Raw genomic sequence first — 22,319 nt, 5'->3', positions numbered from 1 at the left:
GCTTTGAATAGGTTTTCCCCCTTAGACACTTGTGTTTGAATGCTTGGCCTACAGGGAGTTACATTACTAGGAAGCGTGACCTTTCTGGATTAGGTGGCCTTGTTAGAAGAGGTATGACACTTTATCAATTGGCTTTGAGACCCTCTCCCTACTTCCACCAGTCTTCTCCCAGCTGCCTTCTGATCCAGACACGAAACTCTCAGCAACATTTCCAGTACCATGCCTTGTGGAAGATGCCTTACTTCTGGCCTTGCTGATAATGGACTGAACCTCTGAACCTGTAAGCCAGCCCCCTTGGTCATTGACACCCCACACATACACACACAAACACACACACACACACACACACACACACACAGAGCGTGAGAGAGACAGGGAGAGAGCGAGACAGACAGACTGACAGACAGACAGACATGCACACACAATTTGTGTGTCCAAGTGTATATATAATCTAAAAAGAGTTTTGCCAATTTGGTTGATACTGATTCTGCCAAGAGACACGATAAAAACAGTTCTGATGCCTGGGAACTCTTCCTTTGTATGACACATAAGAGTTTGAAAATTTTCCCAAACAAGATTCAATGCTACCATCGCTCCTCCGTGTGTACCAGAGTTTGAAGGTCAAACCCTGTAGTTATTATGTAGACACACAAATGCAAAAATAAAGAAATAATGCGTTGGGTAGAGGATGGGAGAACCCGAGGGCGATGACTAAAGTAGATGCAGTTGTCCTGTATGAAATTGTCAAAAATATATGAAATCATTAAACTAGATGAAACCAAAAATGGAAAGTTTGGAAGAAACATAAATAGTGCACAGGACCATGAGGACGAGTTAGCAAGTGATTGAAACTATTTTCCAAAACTAATTGAGAAATCCTGAAAAAACTTGGGGAAATTGCTACAGCAGAAAAAAAATCTGTATTAAAATTATCCATCACAAAAGTATTGCAAAGAATGACGGGAAAAGGCAGAGGAAAAGCCATTTAATTTTAAGATATTTCGAGAGGAAAATCAAGTATGAGAAGCCTCGACTATTTTACGATGGAGTTCACTTTGGAGTTCACTAGGTAATGGTGTTAGCACACAGGGAAGCACAGGCATTAAGGAAGAGCCCCTCTCTGAGGTAAAGGCTGTACACACTCCAGACGTAGACACTGCTTGAAAGAGACTCACTCATTATTTTAGACCGTGTGCTTCCTGAAGACAGGAATTCCTTCAGTCTTGTTGCCCTCTGAACCCAAAGGTGATCCCTAGTGAAAACTGAACAATCATGGACTGAATACCTAACTGAAGTCCCTTGTACTAGGGAGGACACACAGCTGGGAGCAAACCCAAAACCTGACCTTAGGAAATAAATCAGTATTTCAGGACCTGGGAAAGGAAGTGCAATCCTGACTTGTCCTGCTGAATTAGGAGGTGGGATTGGGGGAGGTGCACCCTAGCTGTCACATCTCTGGAAAGGAAGCACAGAGCAGGCTAATGACTTTCCTTACCCCTGCTGTAATACTATTGCCCACCCTATGGTCTGAATGTGAGTCTTCTCACTAGAGAGTAGGAGTCACGTGATTTCAATATGACCATTCAGGAGAGTCCTGGTTGGCTAGCCAGTCTGATTGGCCAAGTTGTGGACATGTGACCAATTAAGTCATAGTTACAGTTGGTGCAGGGTGGCTGAGACAGTTGGTAACTGGCCTGCTATCATTGAGGTTAAGGTTTCACTCTGGGACTCCAGAGGCAGAGACAGTATGCTGAGGCAGTGTGTGACACCATGATTAGAGGACAGCGGCTCTTGTCTACTCCTCAAACACCAAGGTACAGCCTGCTCTTCCTAGTCTTGCTAATGAAGTGGGTCCCTCACCCTGACTTCTCTACTTGTCAGATCCACTTTGGTTGGGTTGTAGGCACTGACCCTCTCTTCCCACCGCCTGGCTAACTGAGGTGTTAAGGCTGCAGGAGTCTATGACTCTCCTAGGACTCTGTGCAGCCCTCACTGTACAGTCAGTGCTGACTGAGACACCCAGGCCCCTGCCCAGGACATGTCCTGTGGGCCACCCCAGGGAAACAGAGCCCTGCCCTCTTTGATGTCCCCTTTTTATGTTCAGGATCCTGCAAATGTGCACATTCTATATAGGGGAGAAAACACCACAATTCTCTTTAGCAACTTCTCTTATCTTGTGTAACATTATCCTTAGTTCCACCTATTTTCTAGAAAATGACACAATGTCATTTTTTTAGATATATTTCTTCTTTACCTACATTTCAAAGGTTATTCCCTTTCCTGGTTTCCTGTCCATAAACCACCATCTCCTCCCCCTCCCCCATACGAGTGTCCCTCCATCCACCCCCCTTAGCAGCCCCCTTCTGCACTGGGGGTCCAACGTGGGCAGGACCAATGGCTTCTCCTTCCATTGTTGCATTGTTGCCCCACAAGTCTATTCTCTGCTCCATGTGCTGTCGGGGTCCTGGGTCAGTCCATGTAGTATAGTCTTTGTGTAGTGGTTTAGTCTTTGGAAGCTCTGGTTGGTTGGCTTTGTTTTATTTATGGTGTTGCAAAATGTCATTCTTAAAGCTAGGCACTTTCTTTTGTCTCATATATGCTTCTTGTGTTTTTAATGTATGGATCTGTGTATTTCAATCTCACCTTTTATTCCTTAGTAAACTGATCTTGGTCATGAATGTGAGTTTTAAATGTGTCTGAACTAGTGTGAAGTAACATGTACTCTCATTAAGGTTTGTCACATCTTTTATATGAAAATACTGGCATAGTATTTCGTTTATTGTAGTTTTTCTGAAATCTAGTTTTATTTTCCCCATGTAAATAGTAGGGCATGCCTTTAGAGGTTTATTGTAGTGTTAAGTGTATGTGTGCATCTGCACACTGTGAAAGTCAAAAGACAAATGTGGGGCCAGTTCTTTCCTTCTACCGTGTGTGCATGAGGGATGAGTCTTGGATCATCATGTCTGGTGGTAAGCAGCACTGGTTTTGGGTACAGGGTTACATTGGATTTTTGGAACATATTGGAAAGTGTCCCTTTAATTTCATTTTATGGAATTATTTTAGGACCATTGGTGTTCTTTAAAAATCTAGTAGAATTCATTTTGAATACATCTGACCTTGGACTTTATTGTTGATTTTTTGGTTATTAATCTTTTAAATTCATTGCTTGTTATTGACCTATTCAGGCAATTTATATGTATTTGGAAGTTTGCACATTTCTCCCTCTCAGTTGATTGCAATATAGGTTTCCTATTCTTACCCATAGGTTCTTAGGTCTGTTTTAATGGTTGTTTTTCTTGGATCTGTTTATTTATTTTATGTAAGTTAGTATAGTGTTGTTCTCTTTAGACACACCAGCAGAGGACATTAGATCCCATTACACATGGTTGTGAGCTACCAGATAAATTACTGGTAATTGAACTGAGGACCTCTGGAAGAATAGTCAATGCTCTTAACCACTGAGCCATCTCTACCCTTGTTCTAATGGTTCTTAGAGCCTAGCATATGTACTAGTGTACAACATACATTTGTTTCTCTCATTTTACTCTGTATCTTTTAATGTTGTTAGGTTTGGGAATGCTGCCTCAGTTTCCTCTCTCCTTTCCAAGGACCATGTTTTCTTTTTCATTGTTCATTATGGTCTGTTTGGTTAGGTTCAGCTCTCACCTTCAGTGTGTTTTGTCACCTATTGCTTTGGGGTTTGTTTGTTATTTTTCCGACAGAGACTCTTTCCTGTGTCTCTCAAATGATGAAGGAGAAGAGGCTCATCTCCGTGGTTGTTGAACCATGGGAGCAGGGAGTATCCTGATAAGGACTGAGAGGTTCTGGAAGGAGCCAGGTTCTAGCTTCCTGGGGATGTGTGTCTGTACACCATCAGACAGCAATGAAACACTGGGTATGTGTGCTTATAGGCTTCCTCCAGTGGCTGGAATTTACCTACTAGCTCTATGCTCTGTCAGCTTACAGCAGCACCAGCCATGATGTCATGGTCAAACTGGTCAAGCCTGGCACCCTATGCCAGCTCCTGACTTTGTATTTGCAACATGTCCTGGATCCTTGACCACCAGCAGCAGGTGAGTTACCCATGGGAAATGGGACCCTTTGGTTCCTTTTGCACATTTACTAGGCTGAACAGTCATGTCCTCTCTCTCCCAGCAAATGGTGCAACGACCTTTCTGAACAAGATGTGAAAGTGTTTCCCGCTGAGCCTTGAGAGGTGAACATATATTGTGCCTGTCATCTGGACTGAAAAACTTGAGGAAGGGCCATCCATATTCCCGCTCCCTAACCAGGACACTGCTAAGGTGAATATGAGGAGTAAGTCCATCTCTGACTCCTTTTCCCTGAAGGGCTTCACTGCCCTGAAGTCGGCACACCTGTGTATGTCCTGCCTGTGACGTCAGTGATGCAGACCAAATGGAGAGAGCAGTATGGCCGATGCCTGCCCTGTGGGCTACACTGATAGTCTAAGAGCAAGAAAAACACCAAGGGCTGTCATGGCAGTGAGTCAAAGCCAAAGTAAGCAGTGATGAGGAGGGTGAAAGGAGAAACTTGAGGGAGTGAGGAGAGCATTGGTATCCATTTTGGAAGGCCATGCCCACTGCAATAGGTAAAGCAGAGTAGCTTCTCTACAGGATCCTGGACCTAACGGCAGAAGTTTCGGGCAATCCCTGAGCAGGCTCCATGGAGGCAGAGCGTCATGCCGTGAGTCTGCTCAGTAAAGGAGTTCACTAATATAAGCTTAAGAACTGTTTATGTACTCCAGGGCATGCTCAATGCGTGTTGATGCAGCACATACCCTAATAATTTAAATGACACACAGAGAAGAGGACATTATCTTTTAGCAGACTCCACAGGTGCCTGCCTCACAGTGTGACAAAGAACACTACAGAGTGTGGCTTAGACACCACAGTGGACACTGACTTGTTGCCAGACCTTGGGCACAGGGCACACATGCAACAGTGTGAGATTCAAAGCTCCTTCATGTTGACTGTATATCGAAGTACTGCTGGGAAGCTATGTACAGTTCAGTCAGTGTTAGCAGGGGTTATGTGTGGAAAGAATATAGAATAACAGAGTTGCTTTTCCTTCCAGCCTACGTGCCTGGTCTCCTTCATATGAGCCGGTGCTTCTTAACCTTCGTAACTCTGCAGCCATTTAATGCAGGTATTCATGTTGTGGTGACCTCCACACCCCTACACACAACCATAAAATTACCTTACTGCTACTTCCAAGCTTCCTAGTTTTCTACTGCTATGAATAATATTCCAACTATCTGAGATGCAGGATATCTGATATATAAGCCCCAAAGTGGTTGTGATCCTCATTGAGGACCAACTCTCAGAGCAGCTCGTGCAGGGCTGTCAGCTTGGCTGATCCCCTGACACCTGAGAGGGCCTGGTGTCCAAGGGTGGCTCACAGCTCCCTGCCACAATGCTCTCTCCTCTGTGATGAGACAGCTGTACTGCGGAAGTGTGATGGTGCAGGGATATTTTTAGGTCCATTTCCTTCTTTTCCCTGAGTCTTGGAGCCTCAATGATTGTGGTACACAGATCAAGTGTAGAGGACATTAGCCAGCCTGTGCACTCCAGGCTTTGGTTATCTAAGATTCACTATTCTTGTGTGAGACCAGAGGCAAATTCCCGGGAGGAGCCATAAACAGGTCTCTCAAAAAGCACCTAAACGGTAATAGTTGGGCCTCCTTAGGGCCCTCAAACAGGCTGTGAGCTAAGGGTTTCTGTCCACTGGTGGTCAAGACAGATCGGCAGTGCAGTGTTAGACTCCAGTCAGGTCAGCTCATGTCCAAACAGGATGCAAAGAAGGTGGCAGAAGCCTCAAGACCCTTCAGGTACTTTCTGGTTCCCCTTTCCTCCAATAAAGTTTTTATCTATGGGTGTATTTAGACCCCTGCATATTTAAATAATATATATTATATGCCATAATTATATATATAAACATTTAGACTTAATTCATGGGAAAATGGGCTTTTAAGAAAAGGACACCTCTGTCATTCATGTGCTCTCTCTGAGGGAGGCATAGGTTACAGAGACAGGAGAGATGTGAGTCTATTGTGCTAGGTCCACTTGTATTTAAGTGTGAATCAGTTTTCCTTGCTCACTCCCTAAATTCTGGGTGGTTGATCTTACACTGTGTCTCGTCTGGGTTCTTCTCTTTCAGAAACACAATGCGTGAACCTGCTGCAGCGTGGAGAAGAGACAACTTGAGCCTTTTCCCGCACACTTGTGCACTCCTTCTAGATGTGATCTTGGATGAGGTTTGCAAGAATTTTATTGAGTATTTTTGTGTTGATATTCGTAGGGGAAATTGGTCTGAAGTTCTCTTTCTTTGTTGGGTCTTGGTGTGTTTTTAGGTATAAGAGTAATTGTGGCATCATAGAAGGAATTTGGTAGTGCTCTGTCTGTTTCTATTTTGTGGAATAGTTTGGACAATATTGGTGTGAGGTCTTCTATGCAGGTCTGATAGAATTCTGCACAAACCCCATCTGGTTCTGGGCTGTTTTCGATTTCGAGAATTTTAATAACTGCTTCTATTTCTTTAGGAGTTAAAGGGTTGTTTAGATGGTTTATCTGTTCCTGCTTTAACTTTGGTACCTGGTATTTTTCTAGAAAAATTGTGCATTTCCTCCAGATTTTCAAGTTTTATTGATTATGTGCTCTTGTAGTAGGATCTGATGATTTTTTTAAATTTCCTCAGATTCGGTTCTTATGTCTCCCTTTTCATTTTTAATTTTTTTAATTTGAACACACTCTCTGTGGACTCTTATTAGTCTGTCTAAGGGTTTAGCCTTTCGTGTTGATTTTCTCAAAGAACCAGCTCTTGGCTAGTTGATTCTTTGTACAGTCCTTTTTGTTTCTTCTTGGTTGATCTCTTCACTGAGTTTGACTATTTCTTGCCTTCTACTCCTCTTGGGTGTGTTTGCCTCTTTTTGTTTTAGAGCTTCTAGGTGTGCTGTCAAGCTGCTGATTTAAGCTCTCTCTAGTATGTTTTGGAGGCACTCAGATCTATGAGTTTTCCTGTTGGCACAACTTTCATTGTGTCCCATAAGTTTGGGTATGTGGTACCTCCTTTGTCATTAAATTCTGAGAAGTCCTTTATTTGTTTGTTTGTTTGTTTGTTTGTTTGTTTATTTATTTATTTATTTTTGACCAAGTTATCATTGAGTAGGGTGTTGTTCAGCTTTCATGTTTATGTGCACGTTCTGTCATTATTTTTGTTATTGAAGATCAGCTATAGTCCATGGTGATCTGATAGGATGCATGGGAATATTTCTATCTTTCTGTTGAGGACTGTTTTGTGACTGATTGTACTATCCGTTTTGGACAAGGTACCATGAGGTGCTGCGAAGAAGGTCTATCTTTCTGGTTCAGGATGGAATGGACTATGAGTAGCTGTTCAATCCATTTGGTTCAGAACTTCTGTTAGTTTCTCTATGTCTCTGTTTAGTTTCTGTTTCCACAATCTGTCCATTGATGAGATTGGGGTGTTGAACTCTCCTGCTATTACTGGGTAAGGTACAATGTGTGGTTTGAGCTTTAGTAAGGTTTCTTTTATGTATGTAGGTGCCCTTGTATTTAGTGCATAGATGTTTAGGATTGAGAGTTCATCGTGGCGGATTTTACCATTGATGAATATGAAGTGTCCTACCTTATCTTCTTTGATGATGTTTAGTTGAAAGTTGAGTTTATTCAATTTTAGAATGGCTACTCCAACTTGCTTCTTCAGACCATTTGCTTTGAAATTTGTTTTCTAGTCTTTTCGTCTGAGGTAGTGCCTGTCGTCTCTGAGGTGGGTTTCCTACATGCAGAAATATGCTGGGTCCTTTTTACGTGTCCAGTCTATTAGTCTATTTATTTTTTTTGGGGAATCGAGTCCATTGATGTTGAGAGATATTAAGGACAAGTGATTGTTGCTTTCTGTTATTTTCATATTTAGAGGTGGGATTATGTCTGCGTGTCTCTCTTCTTTTGGTATTTTTGAAAGGAGATTACTGTCTTGCCTTTTCTAGGATGTGGTTTCCATCCTTGTTTTGGTCTTTTCGATCTATTATCCTTTGTAGGGATGGATTTGTAGAAAGATATTGTGTAAATTTGGTTTTGTCATGGAATATCTTGGTTTCTCCATGTTAATTGAGAGTTTTGCTGGATATAGTAGCCTAGACTGGCATTTGTATTCTCTTAGGGTCTCTGACATCTGTCCAGGATCTTCTGGTTTTCAAAGTCTCTGGTGAGAAGTCTGGTATAATTCCTAAAGGTCTACCTTTATATGTTACTTGACCTTTTTCCCTTACTGCTTTTAAAATTCTTTCTTTGTTTTGTGCATTTGGTGTTTTGACTATTATGTGACAGGAGGGATTACTTTTCTGGTCCTATCTATTTGGAGTTCTGTAGGCTTCTTGTACTTTATGGGCATGTCTTTCTTTAGGTTAGGGAAGTTTTCTTCTATAATTTTGTTGAAGAAATTTACTGGTCCTTTAAGTTGGGAGTCTTCACTCCCTTCTATACCTATTATCCTTAGGTTTGATCTTCACATTGTGTCCTGGATTTTCTGGGTGTTTTGGGCTAGGAGGTTTTTTTTTCTGTTTTATATTATCTTTGACAGTTGTGTCAATGTTTTCTATGGTATCTTTGGCTCCTGAGATTCTCTCTTCTATCTCCTGTATTCTGTTGGTGATGCTGGCATCTGTGACTCCTGATCTCTTCCCTAGGTTTTCTATCACCAGGGTTGTCTCCCTTTGTGCTTTCTTTCTTGTTTCTATTTCCATTTTTATCTCCTGGATTGTTTTGTTCAATTCCTTCACCTATTTATTTGCGTTTTCCTGAAAATCTTTTAGGGATTTTTGTATTTCCTCTAAGTGCTTCAACTTGTTTACTTGTGTTGCCCAGTATTTCTTTAAAGGAGTTATATATGTCCTTCTTAAATTCCTCCATCATCAAGATACAATGTGATTTTAAATCTAAATCTTGCTTTTCTTATGTGTTTGAATATCCAGTATTTGCTTTGGTGGGGGAACTGATGGTGCCAAGTAATCTTGGTTTCTGTTGCTTGGGTTCCTGAGCTTGCTTCTCACCATCAGTTGTCTCTGGCATTAGCTTGTCTTGATATTTCTGAGAATGGCTTTGACCCTACTGTAGGCTGTGTGTCAGCACTCCTGTATACCTGTTTTCCTGTTTTCTTTCAGCCATTTCTGGGAACGGAGTGCTCTGCCTTCAGGCATGTAGGTGGTGCTAGTGATTGTCTTTCTGCTCTCAGCACAGGAAGGAATCAGAAGGGTCCTGCCACTGACTACTCCTAGGTTCCTGTGTGCAGAGGGCAGATCTGGCACTAGGTGATTCCCTCTTTGGTCAGGAATGTGGACAGGGGTAGTCTTCTCTGATTTCTCCAGAGCGTCCAGTCTTCTGAGGGTCCACACCCACGTCAAGGGATTTGGGTGCAGGGGAATGTTGAAGTGACAGTATATTTACTAAAGGGTCATGGAAATTTTGATGAATATTTTCTATGATGCAATATATTATAACTAGGGAGTAATTTGTATGTAGGAAATAAGGGTATGTGCATCTGATGGATAGGTGAGATTGTGCATGTGCATAGAGAAGTGTGGGAACCATATTTACTACATTATGGTTTCGATATGCTTAACTTTAAGTATCTGTGATATGGGAAGTGGATTCTATCACATATTTCTATATTAACAGTTGATTTTTATTGTATTTTATTTTTTTCCATCTTCATTAACTTGGGTATTTCTTATTTACATTTCGATTGTTATTCCCTTTCCGGGTTTCCGGGACAACATCCCCATAACCACTTCCCCTCCTCTTCTATATGGGTATTCCCCTGCCCATCCTTCCCCCATTACTGCCCTCTGTCCAACAATTAGGTTCACTAGGGGTTCAGTCTTGGCAGGACCAAGGGCTTCCCCTTCCACTGGTGCTCTTACTAGGATATTTATTGTTACCTATGGGGGTGGAGCCCAGGGTCAGTCCATGTATAGACTTTGGGTAGTGGCTTAGTCCCTGGAAGCTCTGGTTATTTGGCATTGTTGTTTATATGGGGTCTCAAGTCCCTTCAAGCTCTTTCAGTCCTTTCTCTGATTCCTTCAACAGGGGTCCTGTTCTCAGTTCAGTGGTTTGCTGATGGCATTCACCTATGGATTTGCTGTATTCTGGCTGTGTCTCTCATGGGAGATCTACATCCAGTTCCTGTCGGCCTGCACTTCTTTGCTTCATTCATCTGATCTAGTTTGGTGGCTGTATATGTATGAGCCACGTGGGGCAGGCTCATACATATACAGAGGGGGTGTTCCTTCTGCCTCTGTTCTAAACTTTCCCTCCTTATTCCCTCCGAAGGGTATTCATGTTCCCCTTTTAAAGAAAGGGTGAATCATTCGAATTTTGGTCATCCTTCTTGAGTTTCATGTGTTCTGTGCATCTAGGGAAATTTGAGCTTTTGGGCTAATATCCAATTATCAGTGAGTGCATACCATGTTTGTTTTTCTGTAATTGGGTTACCTCACTCAGGATGATAGTTTCCAGATCCCTCCATTTGCCTATGAATTTCATGAAGCCATTGTTTTTGATAGCTGAGTAGTATTCCATTGTGGAAATGCACCATATTTCTGTATCCATTCCTCTGTTGAAGGGCATCTGGGTTCTTTCCAGCTTCTGGCTATTATAACTAAGGCTGCTAATGATCATAGTGGAACATGTGTCTTTGTTGTATTTTGGGGCATCTTTTAGGTATATGCCCAAGAGAGGTATAGCTGAGTCCTCGGATGTTCAATGTCCAATTTTCTGAGGAACCTCCAGTCTGATTCCCAGAATGTTTGTACCCGTCTGCAATCCCACCAACAATGGAGGAGTTTTCTTCTTTCTCCATGTCCTCGCCAGCATCAGCTGTCACATGAGTTTTTGATCTTAGCCATTACGAATGGTGTGAGGTGGAATCTCAGGGTTGTTTTGATTTGCATTTCCCTTATGACTAAAGATGTTGAACATTTCTTTAGGTGCTTCTCTGTCATTCAGCATTCCTCAGCTGTGAATTCTTTGTTTAGCTCTGAACCCTATTTTTTATTAGGGCTATTTGTTTTCCTGCCATCTAAGTTCCTGAGTTCTTTGTGTATTTTGGATATGATCCCTCTATCAGTTGTAGTATTGGTAAAGATCTTTCCCCAATCTGTTGGTTGCCATTTTGTCCTAACAGCAGTGTCCTTTGCCTTACAGAAGTTTGACAGTTTTATGAGATCCCCTTTCTCAATTCTTGATCTTAGAGCCTAAGCCATTGGTATTTTGTTCAGGACATTTTCTCTAGTGCCCATGTGTTCGAGACTCTTCCCAACTTTTTCTTCTATTAGTTTGAGTGTATCTGGTTTGATGTGGAGTTCCTTGATTCAGTTGTACTTTAGCTTTGTACAGGGTGCTAAGAATGGATCGATCTACATTCTTCTACGTGCTGACCTCCAGTTGAACCAGCACCATTTCCTGAAAATGCTATCTTCTTTCCATTGGATGGTTTCCATTGGATGGCTCTATAATAGTGCTTGAGTTCAGGGATAATGATTCACCTTGAAGTCCTTTTATTGTTGAGGGTAGTTTGGACTATCCTGGTTTTTTTGCTATTCCAGATGAATTTGGAAATTGTTCTGTCTCATTCTCTGAAAATTAGATTGGTATTTTCATGAGGATTGCATTTTATCTGTAGATCGCTTTTGGTAAAATGGCCGTTTTTACTATATTAATCCTGCCAATCCATGAGCGTGGGAGATCTTTCCATCTTCTGAGATCTTCTTCAATGTCTTTCTTCAGAGGCTTGAAGTTCTTATAGTACAGATCTTTCACTTGCTTGGTTAGATTCACAACGATGTGTTTTATACTATTTGGGACTATTATGAAGGGTGTCGATCCCCTAATTTCTTTCTTGGCTTGTTTTTCTCTCTTGTGTAGAGGAAGGCTACTGATTAATCTGAGTTAATTTTATACCCAGCCAGTTTGCTGATGGTGTTCCTCAGGTTTAGTAGTTCTCTGTTGGAACTTTAGGGATCACTTAAATATACTATCATATCATCTACAAATAGTGATATTTTCACTTCTTCCTTTCCAATCTCTATCCCCTTGACCTCCTTTTGTTGTCTGATTGCTCTGGCTAGAACTTTGAGAACTATATCGAATATGTAGGGAGAGAGTGCACAGCCTTTTCTTGTCCCTGATTTTAGTGGAATTGCTTCAAGTTTCTCTCCATTTAGTTTAATATTAGCTACTGGTTTGCTGTATATGGATTTTGCTATGCTTAGGTATGGACCTTGAATTCCTATTCTTTCCAGGACTTTTATCATGAAGGGGTGTTGAATTTTGTCAAATGTTTTCTCAGCATCTAATGAAATTGATCATGTGGGTTTGATGTTTCAGTTTGTTTATATAGTGGATTACATTGATGGTTTTCCGTATATTAAACCTTCCCTGCATGCCTGGGATGAAGCCTACTTGATCATGGTGGATGATTGTTTTGATGTGCTCTTGGATTCGGTGTGCAGAATTTTATTGAGTATTTTTGTGTCGATATTCATAAGGGAAATTCGTCTGAAGTTCTCTTTCTTTTTTGGGTCCTTCCTTGTGTGGTTTAGGTATAAGAGTAATTGTGGCTTCATAGAAGGAATTTGGTAGCGCTCCATCAGCTTCAATTTTGTGGAATAGTTTGGATAATATCGCTATGAGCTCTTAAAGGTCTGATAGAATTCTGCACGGAACATATCTGGACCTGGTAAGCCCCATTTTTAAGGAACTCAGAGCCCCTGTATAGCATTTCTACTGATGTGGCTTTTCATTTAGTTCACAAACATCCAGGGGCCAGGGGGAAGCTTAAAGCTTGCCAGACAGAACAAAGGAGAACCGTGTCCTGGGACAGCGTAGAGGACACTTAGGAACACTTGGACACCTCTGTTTTCTGCAATCGTGGAAACCTCCATAGGAAGCAGCATGCATCGCCACTTTTGAGCAGGGCGGTGGCTTTGTCCAGGGGATCACTCCTGGCATCCCCCAGTGTTTCCTGCATGGCAAGAACTAGGCCATAAAGGGCAAAAGGGGATTCTGGGGCCATGCCCTGAATCCCTGCAAATAAAAAAGTTAGACCAAGTGTGAAGGCTAGCATGGGGAAAAATGAGGCCTTTTATAGTATTTTTTATGAAATTGTTCTTCTTGCCACGTCTTGGCTACATTGTACTTCCAGTTTCACTGAGTGGTATGGGCCACTTGTGGGTGTGTCGTCTGGGACAGGCTTTCATGGTCTTTGTTGAAAAGTCTGGTGTAATTTTGATAGGTCTGCCTTAATATGTTACTTGACCTGTTTCCCTTATTGCTTTTAATGTTCTTTCTTTGTTTTCTGCATTTGGTGTTTTCACTATTATGTGTCGGTAGGAATTTTTTTTCTGTTCTTAACTATCGAGTTCTGTGGGCTACTTGGGTGTTCATGGGCATCTCATTTTTTGTTGTTGTTGCTTTGTTTTAGTTTGAGATGTTTCCATCTATGATTAGTTGAAGATATTTAAGTTGGGAATCTTCACTCTCTTCTATACCTGTTATCCTTAAGGTTGGTCTTCTCACTGTGTCCCTGATTTCCTGGATGGTTTGGGTTAGGACCTTTTTTCACTTTGCATGTTCGTTGATTGTTGTGTCTATGTTTTCTATGGTATCTTCTGCTCCTGAGATTTTCTCTTGTATCTCTTGTATTCTATTGGCGATGCTTGCATCTATGATTCCTGATCTCTTTCCTAGGTTATCTATCTTGAGGGCTCTTGCCTTTTGATATTTCTTTATTGTTTCTGTTTCTGTTTTTATATCTAGGCTGTTTTTGTTCAATTCCTTTACCTGTTTGGTTGTATTTTCCTGTATTTCTTCCGGGGAGTTATGGCCTTCTCAAAGGACTCTATCATTATCATGGGATATCATTTTACTTTTGAATCTTGCTTTATAGGTGTGATGGCAAGTCCAGGACTTATTGTAGGGGGAGAACTGGTTTCTGATGATAACTAGCCTTGGTTTCTATGGCTTATTTATCTTCTGCTTGCCATTTGGCATCTGCTTTCCTCTAGTGCCTGCCCGACCTGTCTCTGACTGGAGCCTGTCCTTCTTGTGATCTTGGTTGTGTCAGAACTCTCAGAGTCCAGGTGTCTTTCTGATCCTAGGATCCTATATTTCAAAGCTTCTGGTGGTCAAGTTGCCTCTGAGATACTGAAGTCCTAGTGACGAAGCTCCTGAGGACCTGTTTTGTCACAGCTCCTGTGATTCAAAATTTGTCTGCATGTTGAACAAGTGGATTGGAGGGAATTGAGAAGCCTGAGATTCCTTGGAGCATAGGTAAAATCTGGGACAAACCTGGGCCTCTGCGTGGGTGGGGTTTGTGTTTTGCTGGTTTCTATGTGGGTCCCAGTTATACTGTGTGTTGGGAAGGAAGTTGTTTCGTCAACTGTGACCTTGAGTGTGTCAGTTCTCCAGGGCTCCTGCCTGTGTCAATCTCCTGGATGTTGAGCTTCCTCTGTGATCCTGTGTTCCTGAGATCCTGGACATGTTCTAGAACCTGGGTGATGGGCTTCATTTCGGTGATGTGGGAATGGATATGGGACCAGTGTCCAATGACTGCTCAGGGCACAAGTTCAGACCATAAGGGACCTCCAACAGATGGCTGGGCAAAGGTTCCTGCATCCCTGGTTCCCAGGAGAGCCAGTCACTCCCAGTGTCGTAACAGATGTTGTGTCCTCCTCACCTGGGACCCTAGGCGTGTTACAGCACCTGGCTGATAGTCTGGGTGCTGTGTATATTCTTTATTGTACACTAAAAACCAATAGATGAAGAAAGTACAAAAGAAGGAGAGATGAGATCTGGTGAAACAGTGGGGGATGACAATGGATTGTTTCATTCAGGGCTTGCAGGAGGGATTCAGAATCAAAAAGACCATTATGGAAGGAGAGAGGAGATCGAACTATGCTAGAAAATGAATGCAGATAGGACCTTGGGTCTTGATAGATCCAGAAGCACCATAAGCTACGAATTCAGGTTTCCAAATTCTTCTACCAGGACTTCTTCTACCAGGAAACAATCTACAAGTGACAGACATTGTCTACACCAGGTTGGCACTGGTGCAGCACCATATTACCTGAATGTCCACATGTCAGCAAGGTGATGGCCTGGGCAGGATGATTCCAGGTCTACAGTTTGGGCACTGAGGGGACTGACTCTGATGTCTCTGGTTTCTCTGCAGGTTTTCCTGTTTTGCTGGGCAGGCCTCTGTGACATGGCCCTCAGTAACCACCTATGGTACAGACTGCACGTTCTACTATGGCTCTGGCTCTAGTCACATTGGAAGGAAGACTGTGGACAGTTACTGACCTATTGAACAGGCTGTAATAAGTACTGATATGGGCTCAGCCTACATCAATGTGAGTAAGGACTCCTGGGATAGGTATTCCCTATGTCTGTCCTGGGAATGTAGGGAGAGCTTTTCCTACCTTTGTAGGAAGGACGAAATGTTTGTGGTTGCTGTATCTGCACATTGTGTGTACAGTGACTCAATCATCAAGGTGAGAAAATGAAGGGAACACATTGGGACCTAGACCTGGGTGGGGTCTTCACATGGTTGGCGTGTCCTAAAAAAAATGTAGTGTTTTGTTGTCTTTGCAGTGACAGAAAATTATTACTGACTGTAGAGTGATGTATTGTGTGACAAAGACACCTCAAAGTGACTGTGCCTTCCCACCTGCCCTGTCTTCTCCATGAACTGCACTGAGGCAGAAACATGCTGCTCCATCAATGTAAGACAGAAACCACTGTGGTGAAAGGCAGGAGTGTTTACAAGGAAGCAGCTCCTATCTGGGAAGGAGCCATGAGTGCAGGAGGAAGAACTCCGAAAAGAAAACCCTTTCTTTGCAGGGACAAAACCCAGTTTATTACCAGGAAGCATGGGGGACACAATGGATGGGCAGATGGGACATCTTGAACAATGATGGCCAGAGCCTCCTGCTCCTTGCCTGGTGAGATCTACCTGGTGTGAGAGGCTTGGTGGGCAGCAACTGAAGTCCTTAAGCAGTCATTTCCCCCGTGCTTGATTGGAAAATTCTCCATGGGACTCAGAGAACGGCAACAGCCCGTTCCTTTCTTTGTAGTTTGATGTGGTAAAAGGGGTTCATGGACAATTTCTAGCTGGTGTTTGTTTCTGTTTTCTCTGTATCCAAAGGAATGGATGTGCCCAGCAGACCATTCCAACATTTGTTGTGATTTTATTTGGGTCACAGAATCTCTGGTCAGCAAGACCTGACTCCTGCTTGTCTCCACTTCCCCTGTACTCAGAAGGAAAATCACTTCCCTTGGGGATGGGGAGCTGATCAAAGCTGATATCTGTCTCACCTTGGTTCAGATCACACACTCTCTGGGCTTCAATCCCTGACTGTAGTTGGTCTTCAATCACCGTATATGTGAAGGGATAATTATTGATCTCAGGGCTGACATGGCCACAGCTCAATCTGTTTACTGTTCTGCTATGGATTGTTTCATGCAGACCCATAGAAGAGTGGGATGATCGGTACTCTTCAGTGTTTTCAGGATCTGAGCCAGAGCATTCACAAGTGATTGTATTTCAGCTACTGTATTATAGAGGACCTTGTTTCTTGTTACCACCTCCTGTACTTGCTCAGTACCTGGTGTGGAGAGAACATTCTCTAAGGAATCCCCTTGCCCTAAGTATTTTGTGCTGGAGCCTCCATATTTTGAAGCATTCTTTGTGATTTTATTCCAAGAGCTCTTCGAAGTAACTTCCCCTTTCCCTGGTATCCAAGTCTTGGTTGTGTCCCTGATCTGGGTGCAGCTTGGGATGCAAGGACTTACTCTTCGAAGCCTTTCTCCCTGGCTTATAGCTCTATATCTTATAGTAATTTGCTTCCCTTCATGGGGATGGGACCCCTTGAAATCTTTCACTTCGTGTTTTTCCTTTGGGACACATATCTCTCCAGTTTCTACGCTCTCATGTCTCCTCCTGGAGTCATCACCTAAACCCAGGGTATTTACGGGGTTTTGGCATGTATTCTGGAAGGTATGCATCCAGTGTTTTGAAGGCAAGCTGACCTTGGCAGGGTGTACTTTACTGGGGACACCTGGATCATTTCTCACAGGCCAGGGCGGTGCCTGCTCCTTTGATTTCAGGTCTATCATACTGTGTGTTTGTATATTTTGGATGGAGTGAACTGAGGGCTGTAGGGTAGGTGTTTGCAGATGACCAGGATGTTTGTTGGGCTGTAAAGACCCATAGTCCCTGGGACTGATACCGATAGCTTGGCCATTGTGACTCTCACTGGATCCCAGACTCACTGTCCATGCAGATGGCTCTTCTTTCACCTCCACTATGTTGGTTTGGCTGATGAGGGTGGGACAGTTTCATCCTGACCAAGCACTATTAAAGGACAGCAGTGATGAGCTGAGTCCACATCCTGAAATCTTCCTTTGTGGATGCTTGTCAATTTTTGTATTGGTATTTATTTGGAGACTGCCTGTTTCACTTCATTCCAGTCGTGCTCTGCTGGGGTTTTGCGTGGAGGCAAAAGTCAGGTTGCTGAATACTCAGGTATGTCTGAAAGGGATCTGGTCAGACTTGTGAGGGCCCATGACTGGCATCAGGTTGAGGGGCTCTTTGGTTCTCCTGCACCTCTGCAGCTGAGTGCTTCCACAGAGCACTCTCTAGCCTGGCAGTTGAGGCATTTTCTACCCTTGCCCCTCCTGGGTCCTGGTGATGCAAATTTTCCAGGATCATGGCAGCCTTTGAATAGTACTCCTCCTTGGAATCACAAATGGAGGAGTAGGGAAACACAACCTGGGGAAGGTTTGAGGCTGGAACTCCAGGTGTGGCGAGATCGCTTGCCTCAAGGAAATGCAGATATGGTTTCCTTCTGGGTTTGACTGGAAGTTCTGTACAATTTGACTGTGGCTTCCTTTCGTTTTTTGAATCAAGGCAGGTATGATCATTAGCAGCCTTTACAAAAAGCTGCTTGTCTGTCCTTAGTGTGGCGTTCCTGAATTTCAGCCCCTTCTCAAGGTTGCTGATGGAAGGGCAAGGCAGGTGTTTGCCCCCTAAACCAGTGCCCTTCTTGATGGTGGTATATTTTTCATTCTTTTCTGTGACCTCCTGTAAGGGTACCTCCATGGGCACAGTCCCCTTCATTTTGTTCCACATGTAGCTTTTGTGGTTGAGGATGGAGTGCTGGGCAGGTTGGGAGAGTTGAGCCCTGCTCTTGCAATAATTATCAGTTTTTGCTACAAAATTTCCCTGTAGCTGGGTCCACTTTCAGGATGAGAGGAATGTGATGGGGGTTCCTTGTTCTTGTCCCACATTAGTTTCCTTTAATTCATTCTGTGGCCCCTCATTCTTATGGGCATTCTGCCAATGCTCCCAAGGGATGGAGCCTGACCTGACAGACTCATTGTTTTGGGTCAAGTTTTGAGTGGGTTTCGTAAAGACTGCCTGATGTTCTTGGATCACCTTTGGTGTGTTTCCAATACTGTCCATGTGGACAAGCATGGTTTTCCATTAATAGTGATACAGGTATACCTTTGTCAGTGGTAGGACGTACTTTTCCAAAGGCCTGCCTCTTAAAACAAGGAGGTATTTTAATTGGTGCAGAGCTTGGGAAGATTTGCATTAGTTGGGCCTTTGTCACAGCTAACGTGCTTGGTGTCACAAGTTGTGCAGGCAATGGCTGTTCTTGGGAACACTCTGGAGGTCCTTGCTCCCTGGAAGGAACTTGGGCAGCAGGGCGACAGGCATCATGAAACCTGAGGGTTTTGTGTTGTGCTAAGGAAGGGTTTCTGAGGATGTTGGGAGCAGCCACAACTGACTCAGAGAAAAGAGTGGATATGCCCCAGAAAATGTGACTAAATTCCTTGTGTATAAGATACTCCAAGCAATTGAGGTGAGACAATGGCTGAAATATCAGAAGGTGGTCCATTTTCTGAAGACGGTTCCACCAGGGATGTGGTGTGGAGTCCTGGAGAAGTTGCTCCCTAGAAGTGCAAAAGATAGGACGAAAAAGCATCAGCCCCCATCAGAAGTACAAGAGGTCCACAACTTGTGTAACTATGGCACCAATAGCCATATAGGGCCTCATCGCCTCCATAAGCCCTGTCTCTTAGTGTGATATCCAAGAGGCTTGTCTTCCCATCCCACCCTGCAATAGCATCTTCACCATGAGGATGCCCAGAACTTCCTCTCACATTTTGGCATGAAAAATTCCACAGGACAAATATTCTTACATTTTCATAGGTTGTGATAGAGTCTTGGTCTCATCCACAATCTTTGCAGCATCTCTGCAACCTGGAGATGGTCATGTAAAAAATATGAGGATTGAGAACACCAAGGACTGAGGCGTCTCTCTCTTGACTCCCCATGCTAAGAATGGAATGCTCCACTCCCATAGTGCAAGGACAGAACACTGAGTGTGCACAAGAGGAATGGAGGGAGTTTATCTGCCCATTAAAAATTTCCTTCCCCCCTCCACTCCTGTCATTCCTCTTACAATAAGGTAAGGGTCACAGGTTCAGTTATCTGAAAGAGAATTGCAACTTAGAGAACTGAAGCTCCCTGCTTTCAGGCGGAAGTGGGATTCCCCCATAAGGGGCACAGAATCACTCCAGTGCCTTGAACAACATTCCCATGTGCAGCACCCATCCCAGGCCAACCACAGCTCCTTTCTATCACAAAACCTGGGTGTTTTCTGAATCTATGTTCCTTCCCTGCAGCCACTCTTCTGTGCTGCATATCATGTCTTTGGGAGCATGTCTCTCATCATGACCCTGGTCACTCAGGGGCAGGTAGATTTAATATCTCAACCCTGAGAAACAGTAGCCTACCTTTTAGAGTAGCGATTTTCTTCCTGGTTTGTCTCTGCCTCATCCTCACATCCTGTCATTTATAAACCACACAAATTAGCTGGGGTCCTTTCTTCCTCACTCCCATTAACAAGCTGCCTTCTCTCTTCAGTCCTTTAGTACATAAAATTTTAATTAGCCAGGGAGATCTCTCTCATCCCTACTTGCCTCTTCAACACTGTACATAAATCCATCTCCTTATTACTCTGTTGCAAAGACAGCAAAAGGGGCTTCCTATGCCACAGTTACCAGTGATGTCCTCAGTCAGGGTTCCTCAGACTATGCAGCTGGCTCTGGTCTGTCAGGTGATATCTGCTTCCTCAGAGGAGAGGAGACTCAAGCCCTGATCTGTGGCCATGGTCTTGTCACCTGCTTCACATCAGCTCAACACAATTGAAACCAAGCACCTGAGCAGAGAGGACAGATTGCCTTGCACTGAGCTTGTTCTGCGTCCTCAGCAACTCAGAAATGCAGTCTGCCCAAGTAGCCAGAATCCTACTTAGTGACCTACTGCATCCTCTTACCAATGGTGTGAAAGCTTCAGGCAGACACCTCAGGGCAACACTCAAGTATGTCCTTCACCTATCCCATTCAGAGTATTTCTGGCGATTTCCCATTACGTGTCTGTAGCTAGATTTTAGCTAATTTGTTGGTTCTTCTTACTTCCATCCTTCTCCAGCTTTTTTGTCCCACCCATTCTATCCCCTAACACTAGATAAATGAGAAGGAATGAGGGGTAAGGGGGAGACATTATTCTTAGACTATTTTATGCTGATTATGGGGGATGTTCTTGGTGAAGGTTTGATCTTTACTGTCAGGATATCCAGGAAACCTTCTTTCTTCTGTTTGCACAACTAGTTACCAAACCACAACCACCAGAAAGGTATAGCAATGCCCAACAAACGAGTACCCCCAAGCCTCGCGAGGATCTAGCTTTTATATACACTCCAAAAAGTTCCCAGAATTCCAAAAGTCACAAGAATAATGAAACTATCTGCTGTTGACAAATTCATGCTCCTCCTTGATCATGTGACAATACTGTTACTTGGACAATCTGAAGCAGCCCCTTAAAACCCACCAGAGTTTAAAAAATAAATTCTTATATTTATGTTTTTTTAATACCAGAATTGTCACTACACCTCTATGTCTATGAAGACTTAGAGGAGCAGTTGTGACCAGACTGCCTTTCTATTCCATGTGAAAAAAGGTTCTCCTCACCTCTGTGATGTCCTTTTCACTTTCACATGGTGACACAGGGAGGTTCTTCAGGAAGGGGGTCAGTAGAAGAAAGAGCCGAGCTCCACACAGAATGGCAATGATCATGTCCATTGATGTGTCTATCGTGCTGGGGCTCACCCATGAGTAAATAATGCTATTCATCAGATTGAGAAATCTTTCCATCTTCTGAATCGCAGTGCAGCTCACAGGCCACTGACCTGTGCTGTAATGCATGTGACTTTTCAATGGGGCTCAGGCCACATCACACAGCTGTGGTCTCCTTATCACAAAGGGCTCCTGCCAGGGGAGAGATGCCACTGCCCCTCCCCAACCTCCATGCCAGAGTTACCTGCTGTGTCTTTTCCCTTTCCCTTCTTCCTAATCCTGTTGCTGTATCAGGCACAAATAGACCTCTGTCCATATTTTGTTCCTTCTTTTTGAGCATCAGTCTTTCTTGGTGTAGGCATTTATTTTGCTCAACCTACTTTTATAAGATTTCACCCTCCCCTCTGACCCTCCACCCACCAGTGAAAGAGGAATGTTATTAGGATATGGGGGACAGGGAGCTGATTGGAAATAGTGCTTTTAGGACATTCCAATCTTCCTTGTACTCAGTCCAGTTCCCTAGTAAACAACAAACATGTGTTAGCAGCTTCAGTCCCCTCTACTCACAGGTGCCACACATGAGTCAACAGGGTTAGTTCTATTCAGAAGAATCTGGGGGTATCACAAATGGGGTCCAAGTCTAATGACAGAGCAAGAATCCTCCAGTTTCTTTGGCGAGTCTTCTCAGAAGGATCCACAGGAGGAAATCAGCAATGCAATGTAAGGCAGACCAAAGTCAGAGATCCCATTGTCTCTAGGGTCATATTAATGTTCCTTCTAAATATCACGTGTCCTTTCATGGGTTTAGTATAGAAAAACAACCTTTTACCTGTGTTTGCTTTAGCCAAATACTCTTTCATGTGTCTGCTGAAGCAAAGCATTCTTCATGGTCAGCCCCAGAAAACATTATCACCTTCCTGGGTCTCTGAAGAAACCACAAATTTACGCTTTCCATTTTCTTCTGGAAGGATATCTCCCTGAGTCCATCAGGTTCTTGGTTTTTGAGAAAATTGACTTCTGTGAGGAACTCGTGTTTTTCTCTTATGGATTCTTTTTGGGGTTCTACTTCTCTGTAGAGTA

At 43.3% G+C, this 22,319-nt stretch overlaps 2 protein-coding genes and 1 long non-coding RNA gene across 5 annotated transcripts; 1 reads left to right on the top strand and 2 right to left on the bottom strand.

The window, feature by feature from the left end:
- Positions 1–1,680: 1,680 nt before the first annotated feature.
- On the top strand, positions 1,681–16,198 carry LOC148000015 (uncharacterized). Of its 3 annotated transcripts, XR_015641124.1 has the most exons (7): positions 1,681–1,814; positions 3,960–4,073; positions 4,156–4,304; positions 5,095–5,166; positions 6,178–6,274; positions 15,268–15,445; positions 15,687–16,198. It is a non-coding gene; the product is annotated as an uncharacterized LOC148000015 (long non-coding RNA). The 3 variants fall into 3 exon arrangements; XR_015641125.1 differs by lacking the exon at positions 3,960–4,073; XR_015641126.1 differs by lacking the exon at positions 5,095–5,166.
- Positions 15,932–21,349, bottom strand: LOC148000013 (uncharacterized). Its single transcript, XM_087591668.1, has 5 exons — positions 21,135–21,349; positions 20,085–20,323; positions 19,899–19,950; positions 19,302–19,362; positions 15,932–19,052 (listed from the first exon to the last, which is right to left on the bottom strand). Exons 2-5 carry the CDS (start codon positions 20,100–20,102, stop codon positions 18,470–18,472), a joined length of 714 nt encoding a protein of 237 aa, XP_087447794.1. The 5' UTR covers positions 20,103–20,323; positions 21,135–21,349; the 3' UTR covers positions 15,932–18,469.
- On the bottom strand, positions 17,641–18,333 carry LOC148000014 (uncharacterized; the record flags this gene model as incomplete). Its single annotated transcript, XM_087591761.1, has 1 exon — positions 17,641–18,333. A coding segment is annotated over one exon (693 nt), but the record flags the coding sequence as incomplete, so codon positions are not given.
- Positions 21,350–22,319: the final 970 nt, after the last annotated feature.

Source organism: Rattus norvegicus, chromosome 17, assembly GCF_021556685.1.
Source record: "Rattus norvegicus strain SHRSP/BbbUtx chromosome 17, alternate assembly SHRSP_T2T, whole genome shotgun sequence".
NCBI classification, from domain to species: Eukaryota; Metazoa; Chordata; class Mammalia; order Rodentia; family Muridae; genus Rattus; species Rattus norvegicus.
The sequence above is the reverse complement of the archived record's forward strand: the minus strand, read 5'-3'. Positions and strand labels throughout refer to the sequence as shown.

What these genes read in the sequence shown, in the direction of transcription:
- LOC148000013 (XM_087591668.1), bottom strand. An exon ending in GAAAATCGCTACTCTAAAAG is followed by an intron (nt 19,363 to 19,898) that starts GTAGGCTACTGT and finishes GACCATCTCCAG; the next exon opens with GTTGCAGAGATGCTGCAAAG. An exon ending in CTATCACAACCTATGAAAAT is followed by an intron (nt 19,053 to 19,301) that starts GTAAGAATATTT and finishes TTGCACTTCTAG; the next exon opens with GGAGCAACTTCTCCAGGACT.